The 17898-nt window shown below is 35.4% G+C and overlaps 1 protein-coding gene across 4 annotated transcripts in view; it reads right to left on the bottom strand.

The window, feature by feature from the left end:
• The window catches only part of NIPAL2 (NIPA like domain containing 2), a 132538-nt gene that overhangs the window by 68889 nt on the left and 45751 nt on the right, over positions 1-17898 (bottom strand). For all 4 annotated transcript variants that reach the window (XM_051970907.1, XM_051970908.1, XM_051970906.1 and 1 more), the window contains exons 2-3: positions 11105-11173; positions 8271-8442 (exon numbers count right to left, since the gene is read on the bottom strand). In XM_051970907.1, coding sequence (XP_051826867.1) covers positions 8271-8442; positions 11105-11173 — 241 coding nt within the window. The remainder of the gene's footprint in view (positions 1-8270; positions 8443-11104; positions 11174-17898) is intronic.

Raw genomic sequence — 17898 nt, forward strand, 5'->3', positions numbered from 1 at the left:
GCGTCTCTGGAATTCTGCAAAGGCCTCACAAGGGCTTTTTGGCTGTCCTGTGACCATCATCTAATGGATTACAGGCCTATTTTAGTTTACAGCTCCACCATGGAACAACCAACCAGGAGAAATACATAAAACAACATATATTCCACATTGTGATTTCTAATTTGGGCAAAAACCATAGTGCCATAGAAATGAGAGATGGAAAAGACCTGTTAGGCATCAGTCCCTTCTCCTCCCCTTCTCATCTCCTCATTGAGGCAGCCCATTCCTTATTTTTAACTCAATCCAACCATATTCCAAATCAGTTTAGTGACTTCATAACAGAATTCTACCACAAAGAAAGAATTTGGATGCCTCCAGGGAGTTGGTTAGAATGGGATTTCATATGATAATATGGGTGCTTTCATTAATAACAGCTTAAATGCAAACTGGACTTTAACACTGCAAAATACTTTCATCATACATTCCAATCTCATTTGGTCCAAAGACTTAGCAAGGCACATAGTTTCATTACTTTCATTTTAAAGGTGAGGAAAGCAGGACTGGGATACGTGAAATCACATGCCTTGTAAATAACACAACTGGTAAATGCCAGGACAACATTTGAACCCAGGTCTCCTGATTCCAATACCAGTGCTCTGTCAACTATTTATTATTTTGTTGTTCAGTTGTCACCAACTCTTTGTGGCACCATTTGGGGTTTTCGTGGCAAAGATATTGGATTTGTTGGCCATTTCCTTCTGCAATTAATCCAATTTGTCAAGGAATCAGAGGTGAAATGACTTGCTCAGGATCACATAGCTAATAAGTATATGAGACTGGATTTAAACTCAGGTCTTCCTGATTGTTTCCATTGAGCTACTGGCTGCCTCTACTCCATGAAACAGCCTTCTTATTTTAATAGCAATATAGGGAGAGAAAGGAATATATATTTCTAATAGTTCCAAAATCTGTGCTTTTAAAAAATATTATTTCATTTGATCCTCATAACAACCCTAAGAAGTAGGTGCTATTTGGAATCTAGAATATATTTAATTTTTAGTATTAATAAAAATAATTTGACCACATAGTATTATTATGAATGAGACTGGGAGTTTGTTTCAAGAAAATGATTCAGTCTCTAGAAAAATAATCTAATCAAATAAAACATGTAGACTCGTATACAAGTGAGTTTTTTGAATTTTAAACCAAGATCTCTCAGAATTAAATGATATACTTTAGACATCTCTAAAAGGTGATCTAGCAATTGGTAGAAAGTCCTTTTTAAAAACTTGATCAAGTATCAGCTAGGTGACATAGTGGATAGAGCACCAGCCTGGGAGTCAAGGGGACCTCAGTTCAAATCTGATCTCAGACATTTAACACTTCCTAGCTGTGTGACCCTAGGCAAGTCACTTAATCCAATTGTCTCAGCAAAATAATAATAATAATAATAATAATAATAATAATAATAATAATAATAATAATAATAATGAGTGGTAGTATGGTCCAGTGAATGGCATGCTGGATCAGCAGTCGAGTTCAAATCTTTCCTCTGAGACTTAACTAGCTATGTGACAAGAGGTAAGTTAATGAACTTCTTCAAGTCTCACTTTCCTTATCTGTAAAACTGAGATAACAGTGCCTACTTTGTAGGGTTTTTGTAAGACTTAAACAAGAAAATGTTTTTCATGTTTTGCCCCACTTTAAAGCATCATGCAAATGTTGGTTATTATTTTTATTTCCTCTGGGAGGCAGTGTAACATAGTAGATAGAAAGATGATCTTGAAATTAGAAAGACCCGAGTTCAGGTGTTACCTTTGATATATATTAAACTAAGTGAACATAAGTGAGTTATTAAAATAGTCAGACAGTGTCTCAGGCAACTCTGAAATGCAGCTCTGCAGGGCATTTCTACATACATTTTCCCCATACATTCTATCAGCAGGAAATAAACACACACACACACACACACACACACACACACACACACACACACACACTCACAAAGGTCTTAGTTCAGTTTCAAACTATTAATCTATTAAAGCTTAAAAGTGCACTCAGACTTTTGGGATATCTTGTAGACAGCTAGAAGGTGTAGTGCATAGAATGCCCAGCCTAGAATCAGGAAGATTTTATATCCAGCCTCAGATACTTACTAACTTTGTGATCCTGAGCAACTCACTTAACCCTGCTTGCCTCAGTTTCTTAAACTATAAAATAAGCTGGAGAAGGAGACGGCAAGCTACTCCAGTACCTTTGCCAAGAAAATCCCAAATGGGATCATGAAGAGTAGGACAACACAATTGAACTGATTGAATAACAAGAATTTCATATAAAATATACACATACACACTAAATAAATAAATAAACACACACACACACACACACACACACACACACCCCAAGTCAAATTGAGTTAATTTGGCCAGAAGACAAACAGATGGATAAGAAGAGGCCTCATGTTAGTGATGGTGCTTGAACTAAATTTTGGAGAAGGGTGAAGATCCCAATTAAGGAAGTAAGTCTATTCCAGATGAAGGGAATAGAGGGAGGGTTCCATACAGAAGCAGCAAGATGGGAGATGCAGAACATTATTTGTGAAGAACATCAAACATGCCTATAAGGCTGGATTGTAGAGTGTGCAGAGAGGAATAGTAGGATTGTGATCCTGGTAGGGTAGGCTGAAACCAGAATATGAAGGTCTTTAAATGCCATATTGGGCATTTCATCCTGCAAGCAGTAGGAGACATTGGGACAATAGGAGGAAAAAAAAACTGACCTGTGCTTTGAGAATATCCATTTGGTTGTTGTGCAAAGGATGGAGAGGGAAGAGACTGGAGGCAGGGGTTACTGAAATAATCAAGGTTACAGTGATAACAATTGAAAAAGGATGGTTATGGGATGGGAGAAAAGGAGGGATTGTGGATCTAATTGGGAGTGGCAACAAGTGTTTATATATATATGAACATATATATATATGAACAGACAGACATATGAAGTGAGTGAAAGGAGGGGATTGAGATGACAAACATGGGTGACTGGAAATGTCTTGGTACTCTTGACAGAAGTAGTGTGGTTCTCTAGAGGTAATCTGAGTATAGGAGCCAAAGAGCTTATCTCTAAGGTTTTTACCATCAGCACTCCATATCCCTTCTTTCCTTTCCATCTGAAGAACTTCATTATTTGATGCTGTCTTCAAGATTTTTCTCTCCTATTTCTTAGATTTTCATGGACTGTCATTTTTTTTAATACTTCCATGAAGAACAAGGGCACAATGTATTCTTACATGCATGCACTGCTTATAACCAGGAAAAGTTATTTTTCCTCCAACTATATGTCTTATCTCTGTGCTTATCTTATAAAGTTTATGATATATATCCCTAGCTTAGATATGTCTCCAGAATCCCAATTGTACTGTATCCAGTATATCTGGGGACTGTCTATATTTGTGCCACAGCATCTCTTTGACTATTGTTTAAAACTTTTGTCAATGTTGGAACAATCTAATTCTTCTTGAAATACATCCTTTCTTGGAAACTAATCCCCAGAATTGATTCATGTGGGTGAGGAGGAAACATGCTCTGGGCTAGGCACTGTGCTAAGTGTTTTACATAATGTATCTGATTTGATCCTCACAATAAGTCTGTGAGATAATTTCTACTACTATTCTCTTTTTACATATGAGAAGACTGAGGCAGATAGATGTTGAGTGAATTGCTAGGAAGAGTCTCACAGCTAGGAAATATCTCAGGTGGGATTTGAATTTAGGTCTTTCTGACTGCAGAATTTTCCACTAAATATGTTTTTCATAATTTCATATGTACAATGAGTATTGTACTTCTTGCCTTCTCAATGGATGGGGGAGGGACATAAGGGAGAGAGAATTCAGGTTATGATCAAGACAACTTTGAAAAAATATGCTTTTTATTAAAGATATACTTAACATTGAATCTGACAATGTAAGAGGTTTCAAGATGACAAACTAAAAGATTATGTATCAAAAAAAAAATCCATAGCTATCCACTGTGCCACCTCTCTCCTAGTCTTTAATCTCTTCTTTCTTATCTATACCCAACACATTAGATAGATACAACTATTACTATTTAATCTATCTTCTCATGTTGATTCACCATTTTCCTTTCTTCATATAATCCTCCTATCTCAGAGATGCAAAGCTCCTAGAGAAAGCTCCTAGAGAAAAATCCTAGAGAAAACTCTTCCCTTTCTGGGAAGAGTTGTCCCTTCACTCTGAAATAGTCCCCTTAAAGTTGTGATCATAGAATCCGAGACCAGGAAAGGGCCTCAGAGAGCATCTATTCTGATCAAACCATCTATTTTGATTTTGACCAAAACCTTTTCTACAATGATCCCAACAATCTGTCATTCAGCCTTTACTTAAATATTTCTAAAATGGGAAACATTCTACTTCCACAAGAAATTGATCCTACTTTTGGAGAATTCTAATTGCTAATCATTTTTATTGGCCACAAATAGCCCCCCCCCCAAAAAAAAACCAAATCAATATCAGTTACAGCATCCCAAATTCTGTTGATACTTTGTGAATATTACACATTGGAAATTAGTAGAAAAGACCCAGTAGACTAATAGTCAAGACAGCTTGGTTTTATTACTATTTATTCTAGTCTTGTCTTTGTCATTGTGATTTTGGGTAAGTGATTTCCCTTCTCTAGGCCTCAGCTTCCTTACCAATTATATAATCTCTAATATCCATTTCAGGTACAATATTTTTTGATTCTACAAAATGTATCATCTTTTGCAACCCTACACATGCCTTTGGTCACAAATATCCTATTGAGGCAAACCAAAATTAATTAAAATACTCAATATATGAAATTGTCTAGTTCAGTAGTATCAAGTTCAAATAAAAATGCAGGATATTAAGTTGTGCATGATGATCCTTGCAGAGGACATATTGGCAATTATAAAAACTAATGTAATTTAAATTTTGGTGTGTTTTTATTTATTTTATTAAATACTTTCTAATTACATTTCTTTTTGAGGCAATGGGGCTTAAATGACTTGCCTAGGATCACACAGCCAGTAAGTGTTAAGATTCTGAAGCCAGATTTGAACTTAGGTTCTTCTAATTCCAGGGCCAGTGCTCTGTCTACTGCACCATCCAGCTGCTCCCTTCCCAATTATGTTTTAATCTGGTTCAGGTAGTCATAGGAAGTAGAGTAGGTAACAAGCAGCTTTGAAGTTTTTTGACACCTCTCATCCAGTCATCCAACCCCTTTTCTTCAGAGAGAGGAAATTAAGGAAGTCTCGGAGAAGTTAAATTATCTATCTAAAGTCACAAAGATTACAGTAGCTAAATGATTTAATATTTAAATCTAGATTCTCTGGCTTTAAATCTGATGCTTTCTCTACCACATCATCCTTCCTTTTCACATTTAAGTATAGGGAAATCATATATTAAGTTATATTAGTATACATATATATGTAAACATATATATGTATATTTTATTGTTATCATTCAATTATGCCTGACTCTTCATGATCCTATTTGTGGTTTTCTTAGCAAAGACACTGAAATAGTCTGTCATTTCCTTCTCCAGCTCATCTTCATTAAGTGACTTATCCAGGATCACATAGCTAGTAAGTATCTGAGGTCAGATTTGAACTCAGGAAAATGAGTTTTCCTGACCCCATATCTGGCACTGTGCCATCTAGTTGCCCATATATGTATATATGCATATATATCTGTATATGTTATATATATATGAACATGTACATATATTGAGGAAATTTCTACCAATGTAGTTCTATATCTTATCCATCACTTCTTTAAGCTTAGAGAGTTTCTTGGAACCCTGAGAAATTCAACAAGTTGTCCAGGGTAACCCAGCTAGAATGACTCACAAGTAAAACTAGAGCTCATATTTTCCTATTCAGAGGCTGGCACTCCACCATAATAAGCTGCCTCTAACAAGCAAACAGAATTTTATCATAAAACCCCCACACAGCATTTCAAGAATAGATAGATTTTGGAGAAACATCAAGGCTGACAACAGAATGTTTTTTTCATTTCTCATTTCTTGGTTCTTTGAATGAAAAAAAAATGTCAAGGGTATTTGGTTGCCTAGGAGCTAAAGAATAGAGCAAGTGAGAAATTCCCTAATTTATTCATTCAATCAGAATGCTTATAAATAATAACTTATTAGATAACCTGTGTATTTTCCCAAGTCACTCAAATCTGGATTGTATTTTGTTTTAGGGAGTTTTTTTTTTAAATCCCCTTTGTCAACAATACATAAAGTACATAAGAAACATCTTAGAGACTTTAAAATCAAAATACATAGCTACATTTTTTTTGTCTCTGTTAGCAGAAGGCAGAAGCCACCTCTCTTGGTTTGTTACCATATCAAAGAAGGTTCTAAATATTACAGAGATTTAGAGATACAATGTTTCCATGGCAGCAGATGCAGAGAAACCTCAGAAGAAGTTGTTGACTTGAAGTGGGCTTAGGGAATGAATTTTCCTTTTTGACATTTAGAGACATTTCATTTTCCCTTATTAGGGTGCTTGGGAAATCACTTCAAATGAACACAGATGAAACTCTTTGAAAGAAAAGGATTTAGAAACTAGACTATAACCATCACAACATGGCCAATTTCAAAATTTCCTGATCTAATAAAAAGTGACATCAAGATATATGCAGGAAAGAATAATTTTTGAATGTTCAAGCGGTACAGCTCCAATATGTTTAAAATTTAAACCTAGTTTAACAAAACCTAACATGAAGTGAAATAATTGCTTAATTCCAATGCAAGGGATTTTTGTAACTATTTCACGAATGATGCTGATGTTAATTTCCAAGAATCAGAATCTGAGAATCAGACCATGAAACCAACCTATTTAGTTTCACTGACAAAAAATAAACCAGGGACATAAAGGATGGAAAGAATTAAATTTTTATTTTAAAAGTAACACCAGAAAGCCTAATTAAAAATTCTATTAAGTTTCATGAATAATGATGAATAAGAAAAGTAACTATGAAAAAGAACAGTGATGAGGAAATGAAACCTCATCCACTTTAGGAATTGGAGATGTTTAACCTTCTTCTTTCTATCTCCCCTTCCCAGGTATCTCTGGTACAGTAAAGAAAAAGGCTTCAAAGTTGGAGATCTAGTGTTCAAACCCTGACCTTTTCATTTTCTATGTGTATAACCTTAGTTTCTCCAGTTTTGTTTTATGCAAAAGGAGGGAGTTGTACAAAATGACCTCTGAAATCCCTCCCATTTCTAAGGCTATGATCTTATAAAGACTTGGGATGGGAGGAAGAAGGGGTAAATGTCAAGAAATTCATTCAGTATGAGTGAAGTGAAAAAAAAAAAAAACAATAAACAAAGAATCCTGATAAGGATTTAAAGGGAGAGAGTGAAAACTGTTATATTTTCATGTTGAAATTAATCTAAAAATACATAATTATTGAGCCAGTTTTAAAAAAAAAACACTATCATAATTTGAAGCCCTGATGTGACTGTCAAAGGTCATCTACTCAAACCTCCTTATTTCTATATGAAAAAAACTGAGACCTAGAAAGCTTAAGTGATTTGCCCAGAGTTCTTCATGACCCCTTGGCAAAGATACTGGAGTGGTTTGCCATTTCCATATTCACCTCATTTTACAGGTGAGGAAACTGTGGCAAACAGGGTTAAGTGACTTGCCCAGGATCACACAGCTAATGAGTATCTAAGACCAAATTTTGAACTCAGGTTTTTTTGATTCCAGGCCCAGCATTCTAACTACTGAGCCACCTAGCCACCCCCAATACAGCAAGATACATCATAAGGTAATCAGCTCTGTAACCCTAGAAATGTTTGATTACATACTGGAGGTCTTCCTGGTTGTCGTGAATGCTATGGAGAAAAATCAATGCTAGATTTTGGGTCAAAAGTCTTAGGTACAAATCCTATCCCTGACACTCCCTCGGTGACCATGAAAAACCTTGCTCAGTTCTCTAGATTTCAGTTTCCTCATATAGAAAATAAAGGGGTAAATTCTTTTCCACTATGTTCCTCTGATCCAAGTAGATGATCCCAAAGGTCCCTGCTAAGTGATTCTATGATTCTGAGAGTCTATGAACAATAAATTCACTTTTGATCATTCAGGGTGAAAACATATCTCAACATCATCAATTAATTCAATGATGTTTGTGCCATGAAGTCAGAAAACAGGCTGTAATCCCTACGTACAAGGATGATTTCTCTCATGTTTTGAATATCATGGGGAAAATTTTTGTTTCAAAATTTAGAAAAATATCTTACCTGAAATAGACACACAACCCAAAGGTGCAATGAGGGTAATAGGTGCCAATCCATAAGCTGCAAAATTTCCCATCTCCCCAATTGCCATCAGGAGGCTTCCACACCACCACAAGATACTTTGGAAATAGGGCTTTTGGCTTCCTTGATGTGCTGACTTAAGGTGAGAATATTTCTAGATAGAATTAGGAATATAAATAAAAACATTTTTCACAAAGAGAAAGTGTTTTACATACATTTTAAAAATGACTTTAGATGGATATTATGAAAAAAAAGTACTTTACATGCTTCCTATTTCTTGACATTTCTCAAACTCTTTAGGGATTCCAGAATATTTGACTCATAACAGTCCTATAAGATAAGTATCATTTCATAGATGAAGGAATTGAAGCTCTGAAAGGTGATTACTCTCCCATAATCACTCAGCTAGTAGATATGAGAAGTAGTGTTAGAATCCAGATCTTTTCTGCCTTCAACTCCACAGTTCTTTCCACATCATCACTTCTCAACTAGCAATAGTCTAATTGATCCCCTCACCTTTATCCTCTCCCTACTTTAATCCATTCTCCACATTAATACCAAAATTATTTCCCTTAAGAATGCATCTGACTATGTCAGCCTACTCAATAATAGAGAGCTCCTGATTATGCCTATAAAATCTAAAATCTTTTATTTGACTGTTAAAGCTTTTTCACAATCTACCTTTACACCCTCAGTATAAATTACTATCCTTTTTTCACTCTATGGCTAACCAGCCAATAGTTAACACATATATATTAAGTGCTTACTATATGTCAATCATTGCACCAAGCAAAAAAAAAATAGTCCCTGTCTTCATGCTTCTTCAAGATGCTCAAGATCTGAATGGTGCAGACAATGTATTAAAAAAAATAAGTATGCATATGATACAGTTTAAAGTATCTAATAGTAATATGGGATAGCTGGATCACAAACAGTAGAGAGAACACCAAACCTAGAGCCAAGAAGACTTTATGAGTTCAAATCCAGCCTCAGACACTTATTAGTTGTATGGCTCCTGGACAAGTCACTTAAAACCCTGTTTGCCTCAGTTTTGTCATCTGTAAAATGAGCTGGAGAAGAAAATGGTAAATGTCCAGTATTTTTGCCAAAAAAATGCTAAAGGAGATCACAAAGAGTCAGACATGACCAAAACAACTCAATGACAACAAGAACAATCTAGAAGGTGGGAAGATACCTGTACATACAGTACTCTCCTGAAGGAAGGCAGAGTCCAAGAAGTAGAAGTGTAGAGGTGAGGAGAGAAAAAAAGGTCAGTCAAATTGGCTTTCTCTCTGTTCCATACACATGGCACTCTCATCTACTGTTTCTGTATTTTTGCCCATTCCCCATGTCTGGATTGCAGGTACTTCTCATCTATGCCCAAAGGTAGTGCTAGAGCCAGCTCAAACTGTGTAAGGGCCAAGTGTGAGCATTTCTACCTTGGAAAATGGCCAGTACTATAAATCAAGACTTGATTTATTGTTCTTTTTCTGCATCTTGAATTAAGAAAGTCATGAAGAAAATGTTAACAAAACAGATGAAGCTTAAACTTGTGTTGGAGAGCTGATTGTTAAACATTTACCAGAAGACAGCTGTTGTCATTTTACCCAATCTCTCTTTTCCTTCAAGTCTAAGCTCTATCCCCATAGGAGTTCTCCCCCCTCCCATTCCTAACTATATTCTATTTAACTGCCTCATATGGATTGTAAGTTTATCTTTACAGATATCTATATGTGTACAAAGGATCACTAGATTTAGAATTGTAAAGGACATTAGATGCAACCAGATCCAATCCCCTCATTTTATAGATATAGGGCCCAAAAACACAGAAAGATTAAGTGACAAGGCCAGCATCACACAATGAGTAAATTATCTGAGCTAGAGACAGACCCAAATATTTGTGGTTCCAAGTCTGGTACCCTATTTACCCATGTTTCCATTACACATTGTCTCCTAAATGAATGTAAGTTCCTTGTGAGCAGGGATTACTTTGGGCTTTTTTTTTTGTTTGTATACTCTTTGATACAAAATAAAATAATAGTTATAATGTGCTTAGCCCAGTTCCTGGCACATAGTAGTCACTTTATAAATACTTGTTCCCTCTCTCTCTCTTTGCATCCCATAGCAGATGGGAGAGTAGGCATCTTTATTTTCTTCCTTCTTTCTCTATCCCTCTCCCTGATTCCCTCTGTTCTTCCCTTCCTTCCTTCTTTCTTCCCTTTCCCTCATCTTTTTCTTTCTTTCCTTCTCTCTCTCTGACTCTCTCTTACTTTCTCTCTCTTCGTCTCTCTTTTTTTCTCTTTCCCTCCCCCATTCTTCCCTTTCTTTCTTTCTTTCTTTAATTCAAAGGTCTATAAAAAATTAATTTTCATTTTCATTTCATTCAAGATTAAGCAAATGATAATAGTTCTTTCTGAAGTCCCAGGAAGAATATAATGGTCAAGTCATAAGACATCCTAAAGATCCCTTGTCCAAGCCTCTCTCACTTTACAGATGAGGGACCTGAGAGCTCTCCTGGAAGTCATTTGACTAGCTCAAAGTCTCAAAGCAGAAACTGGTTCATAGTTTGATTCAAGTCTCTGCTTTCCCTTCCATAGGTTTTCCCTAAAAAAGAAGAAAACCATATGGTTCTAGCCTAGTTTTCTTAAGTGTTAAAAAAAGAAGAAAAAATGGAAATCCATGTGGTCTGCAAATGAATGCTTTCCAAAGAATCTTCATACCCTGCATAAACTCCCAGAAGGATGGGCTGGGAAGGAAATTGAAGCAATAAATTTACAGGAAGTAAAACCATTAAAATACAAGAATATTTTTCATACCTGTATGTTGAGTGAAATGCTGATGATTAAGTTTCCTGTAACTGCCAGCAATACACCAAAGAGGTGAGTCTGTAAAACAGTTTTAAGAAAAATGATAATTCTTATAAAAGTTCTCCCAAAAAAGGTTAATCAATTCAGGCTTTAAATATGAATGTAAGTTCTGCTATCATCATTTAGTTTTAAAAATTAGGATTAACCAAGTCATATGTTGAAGTTTCTAGATATTTGTCTTGTGTAATGAAACTATAGAATGAGCTCCTAACCTCCATTCTATATCTTAGGTTATCCAATGCCCAAATCTATACTTCCATGCTGATTGTCACATAGACATGAGAGGTTTCATCTACTCCCCTATGTGATGGAGAATCCTCAGTTTCTTTCAAGACTTAGCACAAGTGATGCTTCAGAGAGTTTAAATGATTTATCTGGCAGGAAAAGATAATGATGAATGTTGGAGGAAATATGGGAAAACTGAGACTCTAAAGCATTATTAGTGGAGCTGTGAACTGATCCAACCATTCTGGAGAGCAATTTGGAACTATGCCCAAAGGGCTATAAAACTGCATGCTCTTTGATCTAGCAGTGTCACTACTGGGTCTGTATCCCAAAGAGGGAAAAGCACTCAGTTGTGCAAAAATGTTTGTAGCAGCTCTTTTTTTAGTGGCAAAAAACTGGAGACTGAGTAGATGTTCATCAATTGGGGAATCAATAAGTTATGGTATATGAATGTAATGGGATATTATTGTTCCATAAGAAATGATGAGCAGGTTGATTTCAGAAAAGCCTGGAAAGACTTACATGAAATGATGGTGAGTGAAGTGAGCAGAACCAGGAGAACATGTACACAGTAACAACAAGATTATGTGATGACCAACTGTAAGGGACTTGGTTCCTTTCAGCCAATAGATTTGTGGTGAAAAGTGTCATCCATAGCCAGAGAGAGGACAGTGGGAACTGAATGTGGATCAAAGCATAGTATTTTCACCTTTTTGTTTTGGTTGCTATTGTTTGCTCATTTTTTCGTTTCTCATTTTCCCCTTTTGATCTGATTTTTTTTTTTTTTTGCACAGCATAATGAATATGGAAATATATTTAGAAGAACTGCACATGTTTAACATATCAGATTGCTTACTCGCTTGGGGAGGGGGAAGGAGAAAGAGAGAGAAATTTGCAATAGAAGATTTTGCAAAAGTTAATGTTTAAAACTATTTTATATGTATTTGAAAAAATAAAATGCTATTTTATAAATAGTTTGTCTGGGGTTATTCAGCAAATAGTGCCTGAGGTTGGGTTCGAATTCAAGCTATACTGACTCCAAGATGAATATTCATTCCCATTCACTCCTGATGAATAACAGAATTTCAGACATGTAAAAGACCTCTCAGGCTATCTAGACCAATCTTTCTATGAACAACTGCTTCTATACCATGCCAAAAAAGTGGCCTTCTAACCTCTACTTGGAAGACTCCCAAGGAAGGGAAATTCTACCACTTCCTGAAATTGGATTGTTATAGTTTAGGAAGTTTTTCTTTCCATTAACCTCAAATTTGTTTCTATTCAGCTTAGTCTAATTTCTCTTCCAAATGATGGCTCGTTAAACACTTGAAAACAATTATTTTCTTTGTTGGGAGATAATTGGAGTTATTATGACTTGCCTAGAGTCACATAGCCTAGAAGGTATCTGAGGTAGGATTTGAACTTCAATTCTCCTGATTCCATAGCCTGGTGATCTATCTACTACACCATCTAAATGTCCAACAATTTATCATTTTCAAGTGCTAAGCTTAGAGCCAGGACGACATAAATTCAAATTCAGCATCTAACACTCACTATGTGATGGTTGCAATTTACTTAACCTCTGTTTGCCTCAGTTTCCTCTTATGTAAAATGAGAATAATAATAGCATCTATCAGAATTGTTGTGAGGATGAAAGCAGATAATAATTGTAAAGTATTTAGCACAGGGCCTGGCACATAAGTGCTATATAAATGTTAGCTATTATTTTTATTCCTATCCCACCTCCCAGTACCAAAATGCATCACTGTCTCAATTATTCTCTTACTGCTTCTTTTTATTGGCTTTGTTTCCTAACAATTTTTAAACTTTAAAAAAATTATTTATTTTATTTTTAACTTACGGAATAAAACAAGCATTTCCATAACAGTATATTTTAAAAAAGAGGATTTTATAACTTGCTATTCCTTTTAAATACATAATAAGGTTATCATGTAAATTTCTTTTTTCTCCTTTTTTTCTTCCCTCCCCCTCTTTTACTCTATCCTAGAGATGGCTACCATTAGACTACCATTAGTGTTTCTTTATCCTGATGGAAGCTCTTTGAAGGCAATGCCAATTTCATTTACTTGTCTGTTCCTCTCCCATCCCCAGCACAATTCTAGAAAAAGAGTAGATGCACAATTGAGGTACTCTAAAGGGAGAAAGCCTCTAAAAACAACTTACATTTTACCCACAGATTGAATAATAGACAAAACATTTAGAGGGAATTATGTACTCTTTGTATCTCAGAAGGGCACATTTGTTGCTGTACTTAATGACTGTGATAGAAACACTGGGAGAGTGAATCAATATTCTACTTGTATAAATGCCCATGGATATAATCTTTCTGTTTTCTCCCTTCCACCAAACATATTTTCTTGAAATATTAAAGAGCTCATTGAGTTTCAAAGGTGGATTATTATAACTACAGTAAATTCTTTCCACAATGCAGCACATCTTGGAAGATTTTAAGGCTTTGTTACATAGATATGAAAAATAGGGCAGAATAGAAAAATGAAGACCCCTTTGTTAGCAGATATATAATACCTACAGTCTTTATTCAGATGAAAATTCCTTCTCCTAATGGAGGATCTTGGCATTAATTTTGACTATTTTATTTCTCACTGGGTACTATTGTATTAGACAACATTGCAGACTAAAATATAATTTGCATATGCCATTTGCATGTTTTCTATTTCCAGCCCAGTGCATTTGCCAGGAATATTTTTTTTTTAAATTAAGGCCCTAATGATGAAGGGATTTGTATTGAACACAAAGTACATAATATTGAATGGATAATTATGGAGATCTTGTATAATTATAAAATTAAAATGATGAGTGGAAAAAATTTACTTTAAAAACCCTTAACTCACTCATCAAGCAGTTGAAATGGTATTAGACAGGGCTGGCCTTACTTGATAGATGGTTACTGTGAAGATGAAAGAGAATGCTGTCTTGGTCCCAAGTATTCTATATCCAGATGCTCTGGGACAAGATGATTTTTAGTATTAGAGATTCATTTTTTTGAGTTGAACCTCTCCATAGGTCTTCTTTAAAATCACAGATAGATGCGCTTGGAGAGGATGACATTGAATCAGCAGCCCCAAATAATGAAAAAATGCAGTGGCCAATGTGTCAGTTAGCAGCTGATGGTTCCCTATGGGACCTTGAATAAGTCAATTAAACTTTATAGGTCAGAGTATTCCCACCTGCAAAATGAGGACTTTATGCAGATCATCACAAAGACCTATTCCAACCCTAGATTCAAAGTCACTTTAATGTAAATTAGAATCAAAACCATAAAAAGAATGCCTGTCTAATAGCACCCAAATTTAGAGGAGAGTATTTCAGTTTCTTTGTTGTTCAAGGTGTCATGTCTGATTCTGTGTGAACTCTTTTGAGGTTTTCTTGGCAAAATTACCAGAGTGATTTGTCATTTCCTTCCCAGAATCACATGACTAGTAAGTATCTGAAGCTAGATTTGAACTCAAGAAGATGAATCTTTCTTTTCAGCCATTGCACTGTATCTACTTCACCAACTAGCCCTACTATTTCAGCTATGTAGTGGCTGGTTAGCCCTAGCCCTAGCAGTCACATTCCACAGGATTTCTCCCCAGTTGACTCCATCCACCCCATTTTAATTTACCTTAATAGGTTGATTCGAAAGTACTTTTTTTTTTCTGCTTTTGTCCTAAGGTATAAAAATGGTTAGTTTATGGCTCTAACTAGAGGGTCCATATGGGCAACATCATGTAATGGATAGAATGCTGTGGATAGAATTCAATCCAGACTCAGACACATACTAGCTGTGTGATCCCAGGCAGGTCATTAAACCCTTTATGCCTCTATTTCCTCATCTGTAAAATGAACTAGAGAAGGAAATGACAAATCACTTTAGTATCTTTGCCAAGAAAACCAAACCAGTCAGACATGATTGAAACAATTGAACAACAAAGAGGAACTGAGGAAGAAGCAGAAAGAATAAAGGGGAATAAAGAGACACAGAGCGTGTCCCTGAAAATAATCACTATTTTACTTTGTTGTCAGGGGCTGTACCTTTCTCTAAATATATAAAGAACTTAAAAAAAGGGGGGGGGGTTCAACAGACCTTGGCTAAGTGGAAATGATAGAGCAACTGTTTCAAATATCTAAGGATTCTTATCAACTAGTGTTGACAGGACAGTATCAAACAACTGGTCTCACTATCTTTTTTCCACTGAATTATTGAAATGCCTACTTGGCCTCCTGTATGTTGGATTTCATGACATATGGCTGCAAGCACTTCCCCCTCTCTCCTCATAGGTAAAGTGTTGCCAAATCGTTGTGTACTTCATAAAAATATATTGGGGGTGGGGGAAAATCCCTTTTATACTCTTCAGATTCCAAGAGTGCTAATCTTGGAATTTATATATGTTAACCAAAAAAAGATGGAAAGAATATTCTTGTAGGATTGCAGATGCAATTCTTTGCCATTTCATCACTTTTCTTATTCAGGGAGCCACTTAAATATTGGTAGAAGAGGCTATTTGGGACTTCTAAATCAATAATGTCAAAAGGATATTATCAAAAATTGAATTCCTTTTAATGTCACTATGTGGCATAGCTAATACCAGTCAGGATCTTAGATTCAAATCCTACCTCTGACAATATTCTGGCTGTGTGACAAATTGATTAATCTCTCGGTACTCTACTTTGCAAAGAAGGTACATCTTTGAAGCTTATATCTTTGAAGGAAGTTCTTCACATGGAAATTCCCTATGATGAGCATACAGTTCTAATCTCTTTCCTAATTTTACCATTGTCTTTGTTTACCAGTTATCCTCCTACATGATTTATTCTGATTACTAAAATAAACTTCATTATTCCATAGCAGCTGACACTTATATAGTACATACATACATGTACAAACACACAGCACATATAGTATCATTATATGTCTTACAAGCATTTTTCTTAAAAACAACCCTATTAGGCAAGAAATACAAGAATTATTATCCCCTTTTATTATTACATCTTTCCTATTTTTTATTATATAGCTTTTTATTTACAAGACATATGCATGGGTAATTTTTCAGCATTGACAATTGCAAAACCTTTTGTTCCAATTTTTTTCCTCCTTCTCCCCACTCCCTCCCTCAGATGGCAAGTAGATCTATACATGTTAAATATGTTAAAGTATATGTTAGATATAATATATTTATACATATCTATACAGTTATTTTGTTGCACAAGAAGAATCGGACTTTGAAATAATGTACAATTAACCTGTGGGGGAAATCAAAAATGCAAGTGAACAAAAACAGAGGGATTGGAAATGCTCTGTAGTGGTTCACACTCATTTCTCGGAGGTTTTTTTGCTGGGTATAGCTGGTTCTGTTCATTATTGAACAAATTGAACTGATTTGGTTCATCTTATTGTTGAAGAGAGCCACGTCCATCAGAATTGATCATCATATTGTATTGTTGTTGAAGTATAGAATCATCTCCTGGTCCTTCTCATTTCACTCATCGTCAGTTCATGTAAATCTCTCCAGGCCCTTCTGAAATCTTCCTGTTGGTCATTTCTTACAGAACAATAATATTCCATAAAATTCATATACTACAATTTATTCAGCCATTCTCCAATTGATGGGCATCCACTCAGATCTTTCCTATTTTTTTAGAAGAAGTTGAGACTCATAGAAATTAAGAAATTTGCCTGTGGTCATCAGTCTGGTTAGTGGAAAATTGGGACTTGAAGCAGGTATCCTGAACCACAAAAATCCACATAGTTTTTTCCCACAGTTCCAAGATATGTTGATTATATAATAAAGGTTGGAGTCAAGATTCAAATATAAGTCTTCTGCTCTAAGTCTAATGATCTTTTTATTATACCACATTTCATTAGTCTTTCCTGAAGTCAGAATTAAATATAAGGAATTTATTCTTCCTAGTAGGCAAATTAGGTAAAAGTAAAATGCTTCCAGTAGATAGTCAAGTGCCCCACTAGCACCTTCAGATACATTAAGAGAGAAAAAAGGAAAGCATAGACTACATTAATAGATATTATATGATGTCAAAATTATGGGTAAGAGAGGGCAGGGGCAAGAGTTATAGAGTTTGGATAGATAAGGATAGGTTGCAATAAGTAACAGTGGAGGAAACATCCAAATCACGGAGATCACAGATCCAATTGAGTTGTATTTGAGTTCTGTTCTGCTTAATACCAGATAATTATAAACATTTAGGGAATTCACTTGGCTAATTAAGAAATGATGACTCTATTTGTTCTTCACAGAAATGATTTCTTTTAATCATGTTTAACTTCAGTATCATTAACCTCTCATCAGAATCTTCATGCTCATAATTAGGATTAGGAAAGGACATTAAGTATCCAGTGTTCTACTCAAGAAGGCTTTCATTCCAGAGGTAGTGTACTGCAAATATAGATCCACACAGATGGAAGAGATCTCAGTATATATCAAATTCAACCCTATTTGAATCAGAATCACCACTGCAATATCTTTATCTTTGCTTTG

The sequence above is a fragment of the Antechinus flavipes genome, chromosome 1 (assembly GCF_016432865.1).
Source record: "Antechinus flavipes isolate AdamAnt ecotype Samford, QLD, Australia chromosome 1, AdamAnt_v2, whole genome shotgun sequence".
Taxonomy (NCBI): domain Eukaryota; kingdom Metazoa; phylum Chordata; class Mammalia; order Dasyuromorphia; family Dasyuridae; genus Antechinus; species Antechinus flavipes.